Raw genomic sequence first — 21,684 nt, 5'->3', positions numbered from 1 at the left:
CCCTTGGCGCTAGCTCCAAGGCCAGTGCGTGGGCAGAGGACATGCTGGCTGCTGGCTGGATTGGTTTAAAGGGAAGTGGGGAGCCCCCCTCGGAGGGGCATCCCCTCAACCCTGGGGGCAGGGGTAGGGGAAGAGTCATGGCCCATGGGCAGCCTCATCCATTTTCTGTGTCATCCAAATGTTTTCATCATCTGTGTATGTCATGGCATGAAAAAGCTTGGTAGCTCTGCCCCTTGACATCGTCCTGCTTATTTCCTTCAAAGGACATATCACAACCTCTAGCTGTCTTGTTTATTTATTTCCTTACTTTTGTGTTATCTATTTCTTCACCCAAAATGTGAGCTGCATAGAGGTAGGGATTCTTTATCTTACTCCTAGCACAGAGACCAATGGCACAGAAAGCACGCAAAAATGAATGAAGACACCCATGCATGCATGCATAAGTGGGAGTCCCTTGCGTGCAGTCCTCAGTGAACATCAGTTTTCTTTCCTGAGAATAATTCCCAATTAGCTTGGGGGTGGAGAGCTGGATCTTGAGATCAGCCCTTCAGGAGATAAGTACTGTACATGACTGAAAGGGGAGGCGAGGTAAGGATGGAGGTGGGAGATGGGGGCACTGGCAGAGATGGGACGCAGCCGAAAGGAGGGGGTGTGGGAAGGCTTTTTATGATAGTGTGTCAGCTGGCCCAAGGGGAGGGGTGGTTTGTCAATCACCTTGTCGTTGTGGTCAGTTAGGAAGCACAGGACAGCGCTGCCACCCTCCATGTGGTCTCGGGCAGAACACGTGGCTACTCTGAACCTCAGTTTTCTCAGCTGTCAAATGGGCATTCATTCTGCTGGTGCTTTTCTACCCCATGGGAACTGTCATGAAGCAATGATAAGGTCACCAGTGGGGGTGTGCCAAGCACATGTGAGCAATTTTTACTTTGGTAATTTTAGTGAAACTCCTAAAGGAATTCATTTGTTATTTTCTTCTCTGTTTTTTCCCACCCTCAGCAGTAGACATGAACCAGTGCATCGCAAGTTCTGGCCTAAATTTTAGATCCCAAAGACTTGACCCTCTAGCCAAAGACATGCACCTCCCCACTCACTGGGCCCTGGCTGGGCCCTGAATCAGTTATAGAGACCCCCGGGGCCGGGTGAACTGAGGAGGGGGCCTCACACTCTGCCCTCCTCTCCCCCAGGTACAAGACAGTGGTGACTCCCCGAAGGGCTGTGGTGGCCATCGTTGGCTGCTGGATTCTCTCCTTTGTGGTGGGCTTGACACCTATGTTCGGCTGGAACAACCTGAGTGCGGTGGAGCGGGCCTGGGTGGCCAATGGCAGTGTAGGTGAGCCCGTGATCAAGTGTCAGTTTGAGAAGGTGATCAGCATGGAGTACATGGTCTACTTCAACTTCTTTGTCTGGGTGCTGCCCCCACTGCTGCTCATGGTCTTCATCTACCTGGAGGTCTTCTACCTGATCCGCAAGCAGCTCAACAGGAAGGTGTCGGCATCCTCTGGCGACCCGCAGAAGTACTATGGGAAGGAGCTGAAGATCGCCAAGTCGCTGGCCCTCATCCTCTTCCTCTTTGCTCTCAGCTGGCTGCCCCTACACATCCTTAACTGCATCACCCTCTTCTGCCCTTCCTGCCATAAGCCGAGGCTCCTCATGTACATCGCCATCTTCCTCACACATGGTAACTCGGCCATGAATCCCATCGTCTATGCCTTCCGCATCCAGAAGTTTCGGGTTACCTTCCTTAAGATTTGGAACGACCACTTCCGCTGCCAACCTGCACCCCCCATCGATGAGGATCCTCCAGAAGAGAGGCCCGATGACTAGACTCCACCTCCTGCCCCCAGCTGCGCACATCTGGGGCATCTCAGCCCAGTACTCACCTCCCTGCTGTCCTGCTCGTCTCCCTTGTCTCCCTGACTCTTCCCTACTGGCCTTTGGGCTGTGAGTGCCCTGCACCTCGAGGTCCTGGAGGAGTTTTGGGAGGGCAGTCCATGGGGAAAGAACGAGGTAACCTGAGGGGACGAGGAAAGTGGGGGCAGCACCCTAACCCTAACCCTAACCCTCCCCACCTGCCTGACCAACCCACAGGCAGCCCAGCACATCAGGCTGAGTGGGGCTTGGGGACACTGAGACTGCCATGGAGCCATGTGGGCCAGGAGGGCAAGCTCAGCTCCCGTGGCGGGAAGGGAGGGGAGTCTGCTTGTCTTAGGTGGTAGTGGTGCAGCCCTGGGACCAAGTGTAAGGAGAGGAGAATATCCCCGCCAAGATGGAGGGAAGGGGAGAAACTAGATGTCCTGGCCTTGTTTTCTCTCCTGTTCTGTAGCAGAAGGTGGCCAGAGCCACTGACAGGCAGGAAGCAAGGAGCCTTAGTCCCCACCTCCCAGAACCCTGTGTTCCTGGCCATGCTGCATGCCAGGGTGCCTGCTCTCTTTGCCCTGGGGATCCCAGGGTTATACTTGGGAGAGGCTGAAAGAACGAGTCCAGAAATAATTTCCAGTATTTGCTTTATTCTCCACTAGCCCTTGGACCTGAGTGGGGGCTCCGAGCTCTCTGGAGCTAATGTGGAATGGTAGGTGTGGGCCTCAAACAGCCACTGGGAGACAGTGTTGAGCCCTCATTCTTGCCTTGAGCCTCCCAAGTAGGAGACTTGGAGTGTAACTGCCTGTCCTCTGGGCCACCAGCTCTCAGTGATGGGCATGTGCCCTCCTAGGTGACACCCATCTCTGTTGCTTCTGAGCCAGATGGAGAGGAGAGCCCCAGACATGCCAGCTCTTGGGAGCATTCTGCCTGCCTGGGGAGCGGATGAAGAAGGGAAAGTGGGCTGCTGTGGTCATGCTGGGATGAAGTGTGACAGGGTGGTCAGGCCAGAGGAGACTACCCTCCTGGGTGTATGGGCAGGAAGGTCTTACCAGAATTTAGGTACCCTCAGTACCCCTGACACTTAGCACAGTGTTCATGGGCTTTGAGGCTCTGTTGCAGAGTCTAGGCCTTTAGCCTAAACCCTTGGGGAAGGGTCTACTCCTGGCCAAGCCCAAAGCTCCTTATACAGAAGAATGAGGGGCCAGGTTCTAAGTGTGAATAGCAACTCCAGACATGATTCCAGGCCCTCCCCTCTCTCAGAGGTGGGATATCCCCTGGCTCCCAGGGCGGGCCACTTGACTAATAAAAGACTGTGAACCCTCATGGAGAACGTACCCCACCACCGTCTGAGGGCAACAAACAACCTCAACAGAGAAAAAGCAATGGTGGGGGATAGGGAGAGGTGAAGAGAGGGGGCACTGGGAGGCATTTGGAGCAAGGAGGGTTCCAAAGAAGGGTGTGTCTGTTCCTATAGTTATCCTCTTAGGGTAGCAAACGCTGCATGTGAAATGAGATCCTAAAAAATCTCATATCTGGAAAAGCCCCATGACACCGCGAGCCCCCTCCCACGGGCACCTTCCTCATGGTGTCAGAGGTGGAGACCCCCTCATGGTGACACATTCAACAGCCCCCTCGTGGTGACGCAGTGCCGCCCCCATCGTGATGATGCTCATTGTCACAGAGGCCCCTGCACTGTATCACCACACACCTTTATTCAAGTGCTTCTCGCCCAGTGTACAGCTCCCTGCAGGAGCGCTCCAGTCTCTGCACTTTCCAGGGCCCCTTGTATCCAGGAAGCCTGGCCTGGGGCCTGCTAGGCAGGTACCAAGGAGCAAAGCCATCAGTCATCACTATGGAGATGGGGACCTCTGGCCTCCGTGGAGCTTGATTCTGGGTCTGGCTGCCCTGAACCCTCAGGCCTGCAGCACCTAGCAGAGAACATGTTTTGTGAGCCCCTGCTGTTAGGCAGAGCTGGGCTATACGTGCCCTGCTGAAGGGGTGATATGGGGAGGGCGAAGCAGTCCCCTCTTCCTTTCCCAGGCCTCCTTCCCCTTAGGCCCTTGGGCCCAAAGCCCAGGTCTCAGCTCTGCCCACTGCAGCTCCAGGATACATCCTCACTAGTCCAGGGCCTCAGAACCACCTGGGGAGGGCAGTCAGGGCAAGGATGTTGCCCCTACTTCTCTGACTGAGGAAACAGGTCCAAGGGAAGGCCCTGGCCTAAGGTCTTTCAGAGCCAGGACTAGATCCTGTCCTCTGACCATCCACTGAATCCCTTCCACTGAATGCCCATCCCTTCCAGGCCTCGCCAGCAGCACCCTGCCCTGCAGCGTCTGTGGAGCACCCCCAGGACTGTGCGTGTTCGTTGCCTGTGACTGCAGATTTGCACTCAGAGCTGGCTGCCCCCTTCCCTTCTCACTCCCACCCCTGCTCCTGGCCTCCACCCCCAGAGGCAGCGGAGGGAGTGCATGCAGCCACTTACCTTCCTGCTCATCACAGCCTCCACCAGTGGCTCTTCAGTGTGTGGCTGAGGCTGGGAGAGATCTGAAGGTTAGAGCTCAGGGAGGGGGGGGTGTCTGCTGGGGACCCGAGTGGGGGGTGAGGGGGGGTGAGTGAGTCTTATGCCCTCACCCCAGTGATCCATCTGTCTACGAGGCAGACTCTACCACCTCCTTTACCCACATTAAGCCATCCTCCCTCTTAGAAAGTCCTTCTGACAGCCTGACCTCGATTTTCACTACCCCTGTCTTGCCTTGATTTTCAGCGCTCAGCCTCGTCTAGTCCAGCAGGAGAAGAGGTGGCTTCTCCTGGTCTCCCATCCATTGGAGGGTTCCTAAGGAGTGACCCCTCTCAAGTCCTCACCTTTGACCTCCAGCCGGCAGTCCACAGATGCCTCCCCCAGCACATTGATGGCCTTGCAGGTGTAGACCCCGGAATCGAAGGGGCTGGGTTTCCGGATCTCCAGGGTGCAGACACCTTGCTCAGAGAGGGCGCGGTATTTGGGATCACCCTGGATGTCCATCTTGTTTTTCATCCAGATGATCCTGGGCTGGGGAAGCAAGGTCAGAGGAGAGCTGGGAAGTTTGTGGGCCAGGACGAGGCTCTCGAAGGCCATCCTCCACTTAGGGAAAGATGCCTGGGAAGATTCTTCAACCCCGGTGCCCCTGCCCAAGGCACAGCAGGGCCCTGCCCCTCACCTTGGGTGACGCTCGGACACTGCAGAAGAGCTGCGTGCTGTAGCCAGGGGTGGAGGTGTGGTCAGCCAGGGGCTGGGTGAACGAGGGGGCTTCTGAGAAGTCTCGCTCAACAAAACTTTTAGGTTTGGCAACAATATCTGGTTTGGAGGGAGAAAGTAGGGTGAATTTGAGGTTACAGGAGGAGACCTCTTAAGACTGACTTCATCCATTTTCTTAAAATCACTACAGCTTACACTTCAGTATGCCATTTAATCTACACAGCATTCCTTTGCAAGGATAAATTTGTCATCCCCAGTTGACAGATGGAAAACTAAGACCCTCCATAGATGAGGGACTTGCCCAATATCACGTAGTGAGTTTGCGGCTTACGGGATGGAAGGTCACATGATGACTATGGCTCTCTGAGCAGAGAGCTGGTGGTCTGGAGGAAAATTAAGGGCGGGAGACAATCCATTTCACCCCTGCCTCCTCATCTGGAGCCCCATGGCAGGACCCTAGGCTCCTGGGGTCTTTGGGAAGCCAGGCACAGCCAACATGCCGGAGCTTAGAGGCAGAACGTCTCAAAGAGGCAGAGGAAAGCCGGAACGACAGCTGGGTGAGTCACAGAGGGGAGGAGAGAGGGGAGTGGGCAGCAAAACCAAACAGATGAGATGATCCTGGCTGAGGGTGGAGACTAAAAACCCAGGGATTCTACATTTCATTTCTGTTTGTCTTTGGAGACTTGACTGGCTTTCTTCTTTTAAATGAAAATTTCTTCCTAATTCTGTGCAGTCCAGGCTAATGTGTGCTTTCTGCAGCCCGCACAGACTGTACGGGGGAGGGCCTTGGAGCACACAGCGGGACAGGGAGAAAGGGCTTGGAATTTCACATTTGACGCAAGAGGGCCATGTGCCTGTATAGAGACAGTAAATACCCATATCTCTCTTGTCCATCTATGTGGTGTTATATTAGGGTCGGGAGTTTGCTTTTAGCAAACTCACCAGTCTACCTATCCACACACATTGCCCTTCACAGTAGCTCCCTTGGGACACTGCACAGGCGACCCAATGACTGCTATGATGTTGGCAGCCATACAGCATCTTTAGAATAAGTGCACAGCCTCCCAAGGGGTGCTCCTCATTTGCATGGGTTTGCTCTGATGTGTTTGTTACAATCAATCAACCATGTCCATTTCTTTACAGTCACACGGTGTGAATGTGTGTGTGGGGGTAGCTGTGGAGTGGGTGTGGAGAGGGCAGCAAAAGCTCTGGCAAGTGGGCACCCATGAGAAGCACACAGGGAGGGGTGCTGACACACCAAGGAAACGTCAGAGACAGGGAGAAGGGTCAGCATGGCAAGGCCTAGCTTGGTTTCCGGGCTTGGACCCAGACCCACCTGTCTTCTGGATGTGGGCGAGCTCCTTGGTGACGGCCGCCGAGGCACTGAGTCCACACCGGTTTTCCGAGAAGACTCGGAAGGAGTAAGAGTTACCCACGATGAGGTCTGAGATAGTGCAGGTGGTCGGGTGGTAGCGCTCCAGCACTGTGAACCATTGCTGCAAGGACCCTGGGCCTGTCATCCTCACCTCCCCCCTGCCCTACCCCTCCCTGCTCCCCCTGTGGCCTCTGCCTCAGAGGGGCTTGTTCCACGCCCCAGCCCTGGGAGGCTGAAACATCCAGCTTTGGGTCTGAGGGACTTTAAATTGGGAGAAGGAACCCCTGGGAGAATGTGACCTTTCTGGGGTCTTCAGAGAATTCTAGAACTTTACTGGTCAAAGTGTGGCCCGAGGTCCTGCAAAGTAAGAATCACCTGAGAACTTCATAGAAGTTCAGGATCTCAGTCCCCACCCCAGACCCACTGACTTAAGATCTGCGTTTTAGCAAGATTCCCAGGTGATTCATATGCACATTACATTTCCTGAAGCACTGCTCTAGAGCTTGAAGGGCCTCCGAGAGCCACCCTTGCAGTCTTCAGGAGGAAACTGAAACCCAGAGATGAAAGAGATTTGCCAAGAGCCACACAGGGAGTCAGGTTAGTGGTAGGCAGACCAGAGCTCTTCAGTCCGTGGACTCTTAGCGGACAGGCCTTCCCAGACACCTAGGCCACTTCTTCCCCCACAAACCCAGCCCCAGTCAGACCTTCCTCCTCCCCTTACTCTGCTCCAGCGGGCCTCACCCCTGTCTTTTTGTCTGCCTTCTGCACTGTGTAGCCCAGGATCTCTGTGTTGCCTGTGTCCTGGGGTGGTGTCCACTCGAGGGCAGCGTTGCAGCCCCAGACATCCAGTAGCCTGATGCTGCTGGGGGATCCAGGTTTATCTGTAGGACCAGAGTGTGAGAGAGAGTGACGGGGAGGGCTGGGTTTGCTGCAAAATCCCCCCACCCAAGATCTGGCTCTTATCACTCTCTCTTGGCCTGACCCCATTGGCCGCCAGTTCTGGGGCAGGAGGTGAGGTCTCTGGGTCCCCAGCAAGTCAGCCCTGCCTCCCCTGGCCCCATACCGATCACCAGGATGTCGATGGCTGCCTTGGCCTCCAGGCCTTCCAGCTGTACCGTGAGCTCATAGCAGCCTGAGTCGGAGCGCTGGGCTGAGCGGATGAAGAGGATGGAGTCCTGGTCCCCGGTGCGCACATTCACCCGCTGGCTGTCCAGGGCGTGACCGTTGTGGGTCCACGAGGCCTGAGGCTTGGGATTCCCCTGGGAGGGAGGAGCCCTCAAGGTGAGCGCACAAGGCGCCAGCACCCCACACCCACTCAGCTCCAGGGCTCCCTGTGCCAGGGGAGCTGGCCCCATTGGCCCTTCTGAGCAGGGGCAGCAGAGGCTAGAGCCACAGGTGCTGCCTAGAGCCTCATTCTCTGGATGTCCCGCCAGCCCCGGTGCCACCTGTCCTGTTCACCGGCTGGAGAATCACAACTGAGTCACGTATACAACAGAGGGAGGATGAGGCCATCTTGGTGGGTGGGTCTCAGGCAGACCTCCACGGGGATCCTGACATTTCCTGGGCTCCTCTAATACACCTCAAGCGGGGGCCCTTATTTCACCCAAGCTCTTATCCTGGGCAGGAGGCATACTCACCTGGAAGGGGATTTGCAGGTTAATCATCTCTCCCACCTGACGGACATAGGTCTGACGAAGGTGGCGGGGAACGCGGATCTTGGGGGCCTCTGCATTAAAGCGAGAGGCGAGGCTTAGCACAGCACGGGGCTGCTGATCGGAGGCTTCTGTGGCAGGGGCAGGGGACAACTGGAGAAGGCTGCTGGCTGGGCAGGAGGTCTGAGTGTGCTCTGAGGCTGCCTCCCTGTGGACAGGGCAAAGCTCACTCCCCAGATCCAGGGACCCAAATCCTCTGAGGCCCTTGGGGACTTGCGAGCCAGGAGGTTCCAGGAGGGCAGGGCCTCCACGGTGTGAACTGGTAGGCATCCGGGGCACTCCCTAGGTGCCCTGACCCTGCCAGGCTGGGATTTGCCCTGCAGCTCTGGTATTCCTGGGCTCCAGATGGGCCCCAGCTGGCTCCCTGGCTCCCCCTGGTGGGCAGCGTGTGCTGCGCCTGTGGGCCTGCATTCCCTGGAAGGGTGGCGACACTGTCTTCCCAGTCCCTCTGCCCTTCTGCTGTGAACAGCTCAGGCCTTCAGAGAAGCCCCTGTGAGACCCATTTGCCCACTGCTCTGTCTCCAAGCCATATGGGAGGACTGGGATCTTTCCCTTTTTAAATGAAGCCAGAGCAGACCTACCCCCTTCCTTCTCTCTTACTCCTGCCACTACCTTTCAGTCTGCGGTGGGGGAGTCCTTCCAGACACTTTACTTCAGCCCCATGCTACGGTAGAGAACCACCTTCCTATCACCTAATCAGGTGCAACTGCTGAAACTGTCGGGCATTCCAAGGGAAGCTGCAACAGCCCCTGCCACTCTCCCCCTGGGCGGGAGCAGGGGTGGTGGTAGCTGAGGCTCCTCAGTGGCAAACAGGTGGCAGCAGTTGGTCAGTGGCATGCAGGGCAGAGAGGGAGGAGACAGAAGGAACACGGTGTCTCTGAGGATTAGCTGTGCAGGCACTTGGCCCTGGGAGCATCAGGCGTGGAATGTTCCAGGGGCAGCTGCAGGGGGCCAGGAATGCTTGGCAGCTCCAGGTGGCTGAGGAGGGACAGCTGAGCAGCTGAGGACTCTGGACAGGGTCCCCACCCTGCCCTGCCCATGAGGGGGGCCTGGCTGGCTGCTCCCTGTTTATTCACAGCCTTCTCCCCTCTTCTCTCCAGGAAATCCCCTTCTCTCCTGCCAGAGGAATTTTAATGGAGTAGAGGGCGCTGAGTCAGGCGGACTCCTCCAGTGTTCGGCCTTGAAGTAGAGGACCCTGGCCCCTGCAGGCTCTCAGAGTCTGAGATCCCTGGGCCCTCAGAAAAGGTCCAGGATGCCCACCAACCCCACTCCCCAAAAAGGAGGGCTTCCTGGCACTCCCAGGTTAGAATCGGTGAGTCCATATTAAGCTGCCAGGTGGCACCATGTCTCACCAAGACTCAAAGGAGGGGAAAGGCCTCTGATTTTGAAAACCACCAGAAAAAGAGTCCCTGCTGCCTGGTAAGACATGAACTGGCCTGTGTGGGAGTCAGGTTCTGGGACTGCCACTAATAGGCTAGGTGACCTCAAGGGAGTCCTGGGTGCCTTTGGACCTGCTTGGCTTGGATGGACAAGCCGTGCCAGTCTACAGTTCTACACTCCCAACCCCCTGGTGCCCACATCTCTCAGGCCTTAGAGTTGAAAAGTATTTCCTTGAATCCAAACTTGACCTCCTTCTGTGGCCATGAAACCCCCTCTGTCTGGAGGCCTTGCCCAGAATTATGGGGTCAAGATGAGGAGGGGGGAACAAGGAGAAAGGTGGAAAAGGCCTCAGGCCACCTGCTGGCTTATGTCTCTTGTCACCCTGGGGCTCTGGGCTGTCCCCAGAAACCTTGGATCAGACCAAGTGACTCACTGCCATTAACAGACTGAAACCTGATCGGTCCTGGGAGGGCTTGAGGCTAATGCACCCTACAAATAGAAATCTTAGCAAGGGGACAGCAGCTGGCCTCCCAGGTTCCCAGGGCAGCACTGGCCTCTGGGGATGGAGAAACCTTCACCGGCCTATTGTAGGGCGTTAATCTTCTTCCCACTAGGGACGTGGTGCAGCAAGAGGCAAGCAAAGACTCCTATCTGGAACCCAGGCCATATGAAATGAGCAGAAAATGAGCTTCCATGGCCGCTGAAGGAATTAAGATTAGGTAGGAAGAATGAAATGACTCTAAGCATTGGGACTCTGAGGCAGGTGACCTGGGGAGCTTGAGCTCTCACTTCTGGAGGTCAGGAAGCTTGGGGGCTGGGCCATTCAGGGAAATGGCCTCTTTGACCTCTAGAGGCCCCTTGCTGCTGAGGAACCTGGGACTTTCTTAAGGCAGAATGGCGATAGCAGGTGGCTTGTGCACGTGAGTGTGGGATGGGGGGAAATGACTGCCCTGTTCGCTCTATCCATTGGCCTCAGTTTCTCCATCCATTAGATAAGGTGCCTGGGAAGGGCTGGGGAGCAGGATTTACCAATGATCTCTTGGATGTGGACAGGCTGGTCCAGCACAGCTGGTGGGCCAGCCCCTGCAGAGCTCACTGCAGCCACACGTATGAAGAACTTGTCACCTAGAGCCAGGTTCCGCACGGTCTGCTGGGTCACCATCATGGGCCGGGAATTCACAGGCACCCACTCCAAGGCTGAGAGAAATGAAGAGAGTGCAAGGCCCTGGCTCCATGGCTGTGGGCACCCTTCTCAGTGGGGCTTCCCTTCTCGCTGATGATCTGAGGAAGCTGACCTCCCTTTCTGGGACTTATTTTCCCTTTGCTTCCTTGACTTCTTGTTGTCAAATGGCATCAAAGACACCTGACGTTAGAACCCTTAAGTGGTGGCCAGAGATGGGTTTGCCCGGAGCCCAGAGAGGGTTGATCACATTTGCCAAATCACACAGCAAGGTAGGGGCAAAGGCAGCCACACGTATGAAGAACTTGACTGCCATGGAGGTGGATAACAGGATGCTGGCATGAGGAATTTGGCCAGAGCCGCCCGTCCCCTATTTCTCCTCACTCTCTCTTACAACTTACCCTCCCCCTCAGCTTCTTTTGCTCTCCACCTCCTGCTTGCCCTCCCCAAGCAGGGTCCTCTGAGACTTAGCACCTCCTTCATTCTCACAGAGGAGTGCCCCACTGTCACCTACCCTTTTATCTCTGTTACTCAGAGGCTTCCTGGAGCTGGAGGACAGGGGGCCTCCTAAGGCCGTTTGGACATCCTCCTGCTTTCAGAGGTGCGTTGGTGGAGCAAGAAGCTGTGTGTGAGTGGCCTGAGCGGACTGCTTCCTCTCCCTCTTTCTGTATCTCCCCTTGGACTGACCCAACTGCAGAGTCTGGGGGCTTGTCCCTGCTGCCCTCTAAGCCCACCTCCCCTGGGTGTATGCAGGGCTTAGCCCATAGCTCACCTCCCTCTCGGCGGAGTTCCAGAACATAGCCCTGGAGCCCCAGCTTCCCTAGCCTCTCCGGGGGTTCCCAGCTCACAGTCACCGAGCTGTCACTCACGTCCTCCACAGCCAGCAGCAGCGGGGCACTGGGGACATCTGAGGGAGAAGCAGGGGGAGATAAAGAGGTTCGTAGCCAAAAGCTCTCCCCGCACCACTCTCTGCCAAGGCTGCCTCCCTCCTCCACCTGCCCCGCCTCTTGTCACCTTCACTTGGAGGTGCGGGTTTAGAGGCTGCGGGGGCAGGTGCCTGAGGGGCAGGCTCCTGTGGTTTGGGAGCCTGCTCTTCCCCGGTAGACTTCGGTGCCGCCATTTCTCCAGAGGGCTCTGTGGTGGGCACATTTGCAGACTCAGAGGCAGTCTCCTCCGGACCACAGGCAAGGGCTTCCCGGGTGGCTTTTCCTCTCATTGCAAGGATTGCTGGAGGGTCGGGCTGGAGGGCGCAGGTAGTAGCACTGGAGGGTCCGTGCTTCCAGGGTGCCTGGGACACCCAGGTCCAGGCTTATATAGTCAGGGGGCTGCCCCACCCCCAGGCAAATGATTCCCAGCTGTGGGGTCAGGTCAGGCAGGGGGACTGGGGGGGGTGCGTGGGGAGGCGCTGAAGCCAGGAATAGCTCTGGCGGAGGACTGCAAGGGTCCCTTGAGGAGTGCACGACCTCGTCCATCACCCCGACTGGATCTCAGCAGGCAGGGTTCTGGTGCCCAGATGGGAGGAGGGTACAGATCGGTGAGATGGGACATTGCCAGGAGCCTGCGCCAGGGGTCAGGGCAATGGGAACGAGAGCTTCCATCTGGAGAACGAACCCAGATCAGGCTCTGTGTGTTTGGCCTCTGGGGCTCCACTTGTGCCCAGGGCTTCTCAGCTTGGGTGCTGGGGTTCCAGACAGCCTGGAAACAGCCTTCTCTTGGGAGCACTCCCAGCTTTGTCCCTAGGGTCCCACACTCCCCTGGTCCTCACATTCCCTGAGGTTGAGGGCCTAGAGAGGGAGGGAATTGGGATGCCCAAGGTGGGCCTGATTGGAGGAAGGTCTTCTAGCAATGGGACCCCAGGAAGGGAGTCTAAGGCCCCTGGTTACCCAGCCTCTCCAATCCCTGCTCTGGACCTCAGTTTCCCCATCTGTTACAGAGAACACTATGACAGTCCCCTAGCCCTTGGGGGTAAAATCAATTCATAAGACAGGTCTGGAAGAGACCTTGGAGGAGGACAGCACTCTGAGACTTGTATTCTTCGAAGCAGGACATCTGCATGCCACGGGGAAATGAGGCAGGTACACCCAAATTCCTAGTCATTGAGTCATTCATCCAATAAAACAGTAAGATTGGGAATGATTTAATAAGCCTGAAAATAACATGTGTCAGGGAGGAGGGGAAGTAACAAGAACTCTCATTGCTGGTGGGAGTGTAGATGGGAGCAATCTCTTTGGAAAAAGTGAGACAGTATCTAGTCAGATTGAAAATGTGCAGATTCTATGACCCAGCAGTTACACCCCCAGAAAGTCTCACACCTGTGCCCCAGGAGACATGCATGCAAACATTCACAGCAGCATTGTTTGTAACACCAAATCTGGAGAACACAGCTCTCCCTCAGCAGGGGATGCCTAACTAACTGTGACGTGTGTGTGCTCCTCTAAACCAAAACTGGAATATAAAATGAGCAAACTTCAGCTACATGGTTGATCTAACAGACGTAACGGGGAGCAAAGGAGCCAGGCACAGAGAGCGATGAGACACCTTTCATGTTCAATTCAGGCACGGGGAGCACCAGCTCTCTTCTTCAAGGGGTGTCTCTAGCGGGCGAGACCACAAAAGAAGGCAGGGAAGGTCAGGACAGTGCCTGCCTCTGGGCAGAGGGACAGGGAGGTATGTGACTGTGGAGTTTCAGGGGCACTAATGAGGTCTCATTCCCTGTCCTGGGTGGTGGTTACACAGGCTTTCACTGTATAGTAATTCTTTAAATTAAACAAATACATTTTACTCACTCTTTAGCTTGTATGATACATCCCATAATTTAAAAATCAATACACATGTAATTTATTTAGGTCCCTCAGTGGTATGCATGCTCTCCCCCTGCCCCGGGGCTTGGGGGCACAGGAGTGTGGCCACCTCTCACCAGTGGCTGTCCTTGTTGGGGAGAGGCAGTGGAGGGCCTGGGGAGCCTCCAGATCCTGCCCTGCTTGGGTGCCCGTGCCCTCTGCCGGGTGACTCAGTGTCCTGCTGGGCAGTCCTCCAGGACTGGAGACCCGATCTCTATCCCTGGCCTCTGACTCTGCAGCTATAAGTGAATGTGACTAACTCTGCAGGACCCTGAGTCAGCCCTCCAGAGACTGTCTCAGGATGGGGGAAGGGTGGCCAGGGGAGGTAGGGTGGGGGTTGACTTCCCTGGAGGACTCACAGCCCCTGGCTTTTCAAAGACCCCTGTGTGGTAGAGTAGGCAGTGGGCAGGGATGAGGGAATGCTTGGCCCATTGGCCAGCAGTGAAATGCCAGGTACCCCTGAAGCTCTGGCCAAGTTCTCACTCTCTTTTCCTTTAGCTTGGCAGTGACCTTGGGATCAGTTGCATCTGCCCTGCTCCAGCTGGTTCAGATTTCAGGGAGGCCGATAGGTATTTTCTTCCCCACACCTCAAACCAGTGTCACAAATCACTAGGCCAAGTCACAGATAATCCAAACACTAGGGAATCCACAGATAAATTCTCTTTGGTTTTGGAGCATGCAGCTGAACTCTCTTGGGATACAAGGCATGTTTGGGGCTCTGGGAGTTCACAGAAACTGCTGAGAACATCTCTACTTCATAAAGCCTGGAAGGCTGGCTGGTCTGCGCTCATCCCGTTTGACTCATCCCGTCCCATCTGGCCCCCACCTCATGTCCCAGGCTCAGCTGAGGAGTCTTGGTCTCTGCATGGGCTGAGGGCTATGTCCCAAGAGGGGAGAGACAGAGGGCTGGGTTACAGCCCTAGGACATCTGACTGATTTCAGTCCAGCAATGGAAAGGGTTCCTCTAAGGTAATGAGCAACTGGTCACTGAGAGTGTGGGGGGAGGTTGGAAGGCTAGCTCTCAAGCCCTGTAGAGACTCTAGGCCTGGGACGGAGGGAGAGTATGTGAGATAACATAGGTGTCTCCTTCTAGCCCTGAGAGTCCAGGGTCAGGGCTCTCTCTAACCTGACCCTGTGTTGGCTCCTACATCTCCCCGAGGTGAGAGGAGATGAAGGGTTGGTGTTAACGGGTTTCCTTCCTAGTGCTTGCTAGCCCCTGGAAACAGAAAAGGCTTCTTTCAACAAGGAACTGTATTGAGAAGTCTGGACGACAATGACTTTAAGATCCGGAAGCCCATCAGCCCTCTTGGGTTAAGTCCATGACTGATGGGTCTGGCGATGCTTGCCTCTTTGGGGGACTTCTTGGGGCCCGGCAGAGGACAGGGTGGTCTCATTTTCCGCAGCTCAGGACTACCCAGCCTGAGAGAGAGGAATCCAGAAGAGATGGGGGAGGTGAGCCCCGTGGGTCCAGTGGGACCACAAAGATAGACTGAAGCAAGCGCTAGTAACTGGCGGGCCCCAGTGCTTTATTGAGCAGCTGCAGAATCAGGAAAGGGAAGTGGAGTGGGGACCTGATTATGGCCCTGAGTAAAGGTTTCAAGCTGGGCTTTGCAGAGGATATAATTAGCGTGGTCGCTGCTTCTTGTAAGATATTTCACTCTGCAGTGGTACAGCTTGCCAAAAGGGTGTCCTTAGGCATAGAGGCCTGGGGGTAAGGGAGTGGAAGAAATCTCCTTGTGTGGGGCCTGGAGGAGTTGAGCATGCTCCTTAATCAGCAGCTATGTGCTGACCCCGTGTCTTACACTGTGCTGGTCCCACAGCCCCACTACTACCTGCCTGTCCACCAGAGCTGAGCTCAGATGGCAGAGCTGTGGCCCTCCGCATGGGCCCAAGGAAGGGAGACTGAAGCTCAACAGGGGACCCAGCAGGGCAGGTGATCAGGCTCCTAGCCAGTCAGGGCCAAGTGATCTCTGCCCCACTGTGTGCCCAAGAACCGAAGGCTACACCTCAGCAGCGCATCCTCGATAGCACTGGTGAGAGGGAAGTGCAGATTCTGTCCGCAGAAGGTGCCCTGAAAGTCATCCAAGTCCAGGGCCCACACCATGGCGCCAGCCAGCTCCCTGTTCCTCAGGTACCGCACCTGCTCTGGAGACCCAGAGCAGGCAGGGCTGGGTTCCCTGGGCCAGGGTGCTTATGGAGGGCATGCTATCTGGACACCTCCCCATGGGAGAGAAAAGCAGACACCTGAGACCCCAAACACCTCTGTAGCCAAGCCCCACCCTCGGTGCAGGGGACTTCCCTCCCCCTCTTCAACTTGGGGTGTGGCCTTAGGTACATACCTTGTTTTTGATGCTCTCCTGGTCGTCATACCCCACCCACTGGTTGCCCTTAGTGGCATAGGGGACCTGCTGACCAAGGAGTCTATGGACCGTGGCTCCGCGGAGAAAGTCACAGATCTGAACAGAGAACAGGGCAGGCGTGGTGTGGGGAGCTGTGCTGAGACTTTGCGGGTCACCAGGGGGACACCACAGCCCAAATCTCTCAGCCCCTTGCTTCTTCCTGCAGGCTACATCTTCCCCTAGAGACTGCAGGCTTCGCACAACTTTACTTAAAACAGATGCAAAGATCCCAGGATTCTGTAGCTGCTGTAACCTGAGGGCATTATGGGGGCTCTGATTAGCTTCCTGCATCTTAAACAGGGATGTGGGAAATAGTGCTTTGACACTGAGGACCGGCCCAAGGCAGCACAGAGCAGCAGAGGATGGGCCGAAACAAAAGAACCTACCTCTTGGCCATTGCTTTTTCCTGGGCTAGAAGGAAGGCCCCAACTTAGTGGCCAGAGGGGCTGCAGACAGGATGTGCCTGGCCTCCTCCTCCCTCTTCTCCAGAGTGCTAGGTCTGCTGGAACATTTTTTTTAATTTCCAAAGGAGTACAGTGTGGGTGGGGTGGGAGGCTCAGCTTCCCCAGGGCTGCGGGTGCCCCGGGAAATCTTACCTTCTCCCCAGCTCATACCTCATAGTAGGTGAGGGTCCCTTTCTCCTTGGTGAACCGACCTGGTATTCCTGGCCCAGAGGCCGGGGCTCCCACATCTGTCTTGGAAGAGGCCAGGGTGAAGCTCCTCCCAAAAGTGGAGATACCCATCACCAGCTTATTGGCCTGGGCCCCCCGCCTCAACACACAGCTCACAGCGTAGTCCTGTGGGTGGGTAGGGCAGGACAGTTTGAGCAGTTAGATGCTGGTGGTCTAGGAGGGGAAAGGTTGTGCAGTTCCCACTGCTGCCTTGAAAGGTGGAGTTCCAGGTCTAGACGAGTCTGGAATTCCCTTCCTTCTGGGAACCTATTATGTCAGTCTAAAAAGCATTGTGTAATTTCAGTCTTGAAAAAAATCCTCTTAGGTATAGGAAGGGATTATTACTGTTCGATAGTTGCAGAACTCTGGCGATTGGCCCAGGTTACACAGCAAACAATGGCAGGTCTAGACTAGACTCTTGCCCTCTCAGCCCCCAGCCTTCTCTGTGCTCTCTTCAGTCTGCCCTCTGCCTTCACTAGGTCCACCCTACAGGCCCGTCAGGAGATGTCCTGACTCTTTATGGAAGAATCACCTCCCCAGTTCCCAGAGCTGTGGAGAATGCATAAACTTTGGGCCTCAGTTTCCTCATCTGTGAGGTGGGCCCTATAACCCCTCCCTTGCAGGATTACTGAGGAGTGGAGAGGTTGGTGTCTGAGCTCTGGCAAGTGGCATGTCTGTGGTCCCCTCTCAGCCCTCCCTCCTTTGGGACATTCACAGCATTGCTGAATCTGTCAGAACTTGTATCTTCCTGGCCCCGGAATAGGGGGCTGTGATGTGCTATGGTCTGGCGCCACGCTCCATGAAAGTCGTAGGTCAGAAGGCTGATGAAGTGCAGGTGTCTGTGGAAGGGTGGATGCAGGGCAAGGCGAAAAATTGAAAAAGCGCGCCACCCTAGCAGGATGTGAGCTGGAGAAACAGGCAGCCAAGAGAAAAGCCATTAACCCCAAACCCAGCAGAACCCAGTGATTCGCTGTCTAGGCTGCTGGACCACCTCCCTTGTGCCACACTGGGACGTGGGCTCAGGGTCCCACAGGAGCATTCAAGGCAAGAATGGGGTCCTTCCAATCCACCCCCAGCACACAGTTGAGAGCTGGCCTCCAACACACGTCACCCCCTCCACTCCAGCCACATTCATCTTTGAGAAAGCAGATTACAAGTGGCATCAACAGCTAGCCTTGTCGGGAGAGAGCAGGATCAAAGGATGGCCTGAACCTATGATTCCTCCTGGTGGGAAGTAAGGTTTCCACACACAAAGGTGGAGGGTCTGCAGGTGGATTGCATGAACATGAGCTTCAGGTGTTTGGGGCAAATGGTTGAGAGCCACCTCAATCCCACCCTCTAAGTGATCAATTAAAGCACCAAGTCTACACTCCCTAAGACCCTAAAGAAGATTCTAAAGTCAGAGCGAAGAGCCTTTGTCTCTCACTCTTGGGTTTCCTAAGACCCATGCCGTTGTTCCACCGAGAGGTCAGCCTGCTTGGCTGGGGACTGCTCATTCTCACGCATGAGGAGGCAGGGCGAGGAGGAGGGACGGGGTGAACAGGAAAGGGAGGGGGCCACCTGCATGTGACAGCACTGTGTGGACTCCCCAGCAGCCTAGAAATGAAAGGTATCATTACTGCTGCCTTGCCCCTCCAGAGACTAGTGATTGGCTGGTTTGTATAACTTTCCCTGCTTCCTTTTCCACAAATACATACATTCATAACGACTTTCTCATCTGAGCAGCGCAATACCCCAAATGAAAAGGAAGGATAGGGATCGTTTTGCCCCGTTTGACAGATGGGGAGGCTGAGGCACACAGAGGGGAAGTGACTTGCTCAAGGTCACACATCTTTGGAGAAACTGGGACTAGAAGCCCAGTCTTCTGATTGTACATGGAGTGCTAGGGCAGAGTGCATCAGGAAGGAGATTCACCGGGATATCTGGGCGATGTCATAGCCTCTGTCAATGGCAATCTTCCCAGCAGACACTGCCGCGCTGAGCAGGAGTTGCTCTGCTCCTGCCTGGGCTTCCCTTGCAAACTCAGCCTCCATTTCCTGTTGGGAGAGAGGCAGGTGAGTGACAGCAAGCCTTGAGGCGAAAGATCTCTGAGCATGTCATTGGCCTTCGCTGTCTGCTGTAATCTCCAACCTGACTGGAGCTCAGTGGGAACGATAAAGTGGTCTCATCCTCAGACTCACCCATCTTTTTCCTAAAAAACTGTTTGGACCAATCTCGTCCCTACACCCCGTGCATACTCATCAACACTCAATTATTCTCTGTCCTGGAGGGACCATGAGGATAGAGAGTGATCCCACTTGGTCCTCAGATGATGCTGGAAGATATTTACCTGTTGGTCTGTGCTTTGTTCAAGCTTATAAAGGAGAACACAAAATTAAAGTGATTTATATTGTACCATGAACAGTTTGTTTAAATGATCACTCTGTCCCTGGGGTAACTGAGTACCTCTGATGCAGTGCATGCTGGGGAGTGGGCAGTGTTGGTTTGGGAATGAATACAGGCAGTGAGGAATGGGTTCTCCCCTTAGTGACCTCTGCCTCTTAGAACCCCACCCTACCTCCCACTGTTGACAAAAGATGTCTTCCTTGCTGTGTGAGATCTCAGGACACAGGCTTGTTTGTCTTATCCCTGGTCCAGATCTCAGGACCCTGCAGCAAAGAGGCCTCAGTCCCCCTTTGCCTGCCTCAGGAGAGTATCTCTGAAGACAGCTTCTGCCCTCCCCACTCCCTGATGCTCCCTACCTCCCTGCCCTTTTCCCTGACCCAACCAGCACCTTGACCAGAGAGGTGAGATGCTTCTCGTCCCTCCGCCCGGGGTAGAGCCAGGCTCGGTCCAGTCCATCAAAGCCATGGGTCCGCAGAATTGGTGGCACCAGCTTGATGAAAGTTCTGCAACTCCAGGTGTTGGAGGCTATTTTGGAAAATCTAGAACTGAAATCAGCCCAGTAGAGGGCTCAGTACCAATACGCTGGGTGTCTTAGCCCTCTGGAAGGGTCTCTGGGCATGTGGAGCTGGGAGTCTGAACCCACACAGCTCTAGGAGGGCATGGTTGGGACAGGACCCACCTCCAATTATCTTAGAAAGACCATGTGCTTTGGAGCCAGATATCCCTGGCTCTATCACCTACTAGCCAAGCCACTTTGAGCAGGTTATAACCTGAGCCTCAGTTTTCTCATCTGTAAAATGGGCATAAATGTAACATCTCACAGTGCTATTATGAGGATTACATGTGATAATGGTTGGATAGGATGCCTGACACATAGTAACAGCTCAGTAAATGAGAGCTGCTATGGCCATCTTTGCCCCCTTTTTAAAGCCTGCTCCAATTCTACCCACTCCAGGATGTCCTCACAGGGTCTCCACTCCCAAATTTCCCATTCATTCCATCTCTCTCCTTCTCCTTAGGACAGTATCCCTCGCCGCCCCAAATTTCTGTTTTCATGTCTGAGAAGTAGTAAAAAGGGCATTGGCTGCCACCTTGCTGTGTGACTCTTGACAAGTTCCTTTCCCTCTCTGCGCTCTGATTTCGTGGTTGTACATGAGGCAGGCTCCTGACAACCATTCAGACCCCTGTGCCTGACCAGTCTGGGGTCCCTGTGACCCCCATCCAGTGGATGAGGAGAAAGCTATGCCTCCTCCTATTCCATCAACCTCTGGGGGATGAGTCATCCTACCTTTGAGAACCAAAGTTCCATCCTCCAACAGATAGAAGGGTCTTCAGGTTGGGATTCCTGTGGGGCACAGGGAGGCAGGAGGGCAGGGGTTGAGTGAAGTTGCTGTGACATGGGGTGGCCCCACATTTAGGAGGCTGTATCAGGCTTCTAGCTTTGGGTGGGAGGCTGAATCAGGCCTCTGAGGTCCTTCCAACCCTGAGATTCAGTATTCTAAGACTTTCTAAGCATTTGTGGCAGTTACTCTGAGATATGTTGCCCATATTTGTTCCCTCCAGCGGGGAAGCCAGGATATAGCAAAATAGAGTCATGAGGACTTTCTCCGTGGAGAGGCACCCTCAGAGGACGGAGAGGGGTCCTTTTCCCAGGGGAGCTCAGCTGTACCTTCTTCTACGGTCTTCTTCTACACCCTGACACCTGCTCTCATCACTTCTTCCCACTTAAGCCAAGGCCCTCCAGTTCTCCACCCAGAGGTGAGTACTGGGGACCTCGCCCACCCTCTTGAGCAGGAGTACGCTGCCCTGAGACCAGCCCTGCTAACCCTCCATCTTCCTCCTTCCCTGGCCAGCCAGTGGCCCAACCTGTTCTTGAGTGTGTTCAGTGTGTCATAGAGCGTCACATCATTCCACTCCCAGGTGTCAATCGCATTGTTGCTTATGTTAGCAAAGCTGTAGATGATGTGGGTACAGAGGAAGGGGTCGATGGCGTCTGGGAAGCAGCTCCCATCAGCCCCGCCCCCCGCCCCCGGTACTGGGACCAGCTGGTGTAGTAGCAGATCAGCTTGTATGCAGCACCTGAGGAGAAGGCCAAGATTGAGCCAGGGACCCTCTGGCTGAGCCCTGAGCTGAGCACTAATGGGGTTTTGGGGGGCGGGGTTGATGGGCAGAATTGTGAGCAAAGTTAGAATTCTAAATGCAAAGGGCTGGCTCAGGGGAGTCCTCTGTCTGATGAAGATAAGGTCTATTTTGAAAATGCTTAGAAAAGATCAAATATAGTAGATAAACATACTGCAGACTAAGAACAGAACACTGTATGGGGTGAGGGGGTGCCAATGAATAAAGATGAAATGGGACTTGGTACAAGTAAAGAAGGCTTCCTGGAGGCAGTGACTTTGAAGGAGAAGAGGGACCCGACAGCCATATCAGAAGACCCTGGCCTTCAGGCGAGAATCTTGCAGGACCTTCAGTGGAGTCCTTGATCTGAGAGGCTCTGGCCCATCTCTTCTCTGCCTTCCTGTGGGAGTGTCCCTAAACTTGTAACCCACCCAGAATGGCAGCCCCCAGGCCCCTTCAGTCCATCCCCCGAGCTGGGGCACAATATCCCAATGGACCCGGAAGTTCCTCCTCCCCGCTCATTCTAATTTTT

At 55.0% G+C, this 21,684-nt stretch overlaps 3 protein-coding genes across 8 annotated transcripts in view; 1 reads left to right on the top strand and 2 right to left on the bottom strand.

Annotated features, from left to right (window-relative positions):
• The window catches only part of ADORA1 (adenosine A1 receptor), a 50,048-nt gene extending 30,998 nt beyond the window's left edge, over positions 1-19,050 (top strand). For 4 of the 6 annotated variants that reach the window (XM_067729377.1, XM_067729378.1, XM_067729376.1 and 1 more), the window contains 2 exons: positions 1,185-4,407; positions 4,622-19,050. In XM_067729377.1, coding sequence (XP_067585478.1) covers positions 1,185-1,824 — 640 coding nt within the window. In that variant the 3' untranslated portion in view covers positions 1,825-4,407; positions 4,622-19,050. The remainder of the gene's footprint in view (positions 1-1,184; positions 4,408-4,621) is intronic. The other 2 variants (XM_067729380.1, XM_067729379.1) reach the window with 2 other exon arrangements.
• MYBPH (myosin binding protein H) lies at positions 3,551-11,955 on the bottom strand. The gene is made up of 11 exons (XM_067729373.1): positions 11,754-11,955; positions 11,512-11,646; positions 10,589-10,756; positions 8,105-8,193; positions 7,531-7,726; positions 7,209-7,348; positions 6,429-6,588; positions 5,055-5,191; positions 4,720-4,906; positions 4,340-4,390; positions 3,551-3,788 (listed from the first exon to the last, which is right to left on the bottom strand). Exons 1-10 carry the CDS (start codon positions 11,953-11,955, stop codon positions 4,374-4,376), a joined length of 1,431 nt encoding a protein of 476 aa, XP_067585474.1. The 3' UTR covers positions 3,551-3,788; positions 4,340-4,373.
• Positions 15,460-21,210, bottom strand: CHI3L1 (chitinase 3 like 1; the record flags this gene model as incomplete). The annotated part of the gene is given in 9 exon segments (XM_067711158.1): positions 15,460-15,719; positions 15,919-16,035; positions 16,593-16,775; positions 17,365-17,488; positions 18,564-18,685; positions 19,423-19,573; positions 20,323-20,379; positions 20,901-21,061; positions 21,064-21,210. Coding segments are annotated over 9 exon segments (1,257 nt in total), but the record flags the coding sequence as incomplete, so codon positions are not given.
• Positions 21,211-21,684: the final 474 nt, after the last annotated feature.

This window comes from Pseudorca crassidens, chromosome 2 (genome assembly GCF_039906515.1).
Source record: "Pseudorca crassidens isolate mPseCra1 chromosome 2, mPseCra1.hap1, whole genome shotgun sequence".
Taxonomy (NCBI): Eukaryota; Metazoa; Chordata; class Mammalia; order Artiodactyla; family Delphinidae; genus Pseudorca; species Pseudorca crassidens.
Note: the sequence above shows the minus strand (reverse complement) of the source record. Positions and strands in the feature narration are given on the sequence as shown.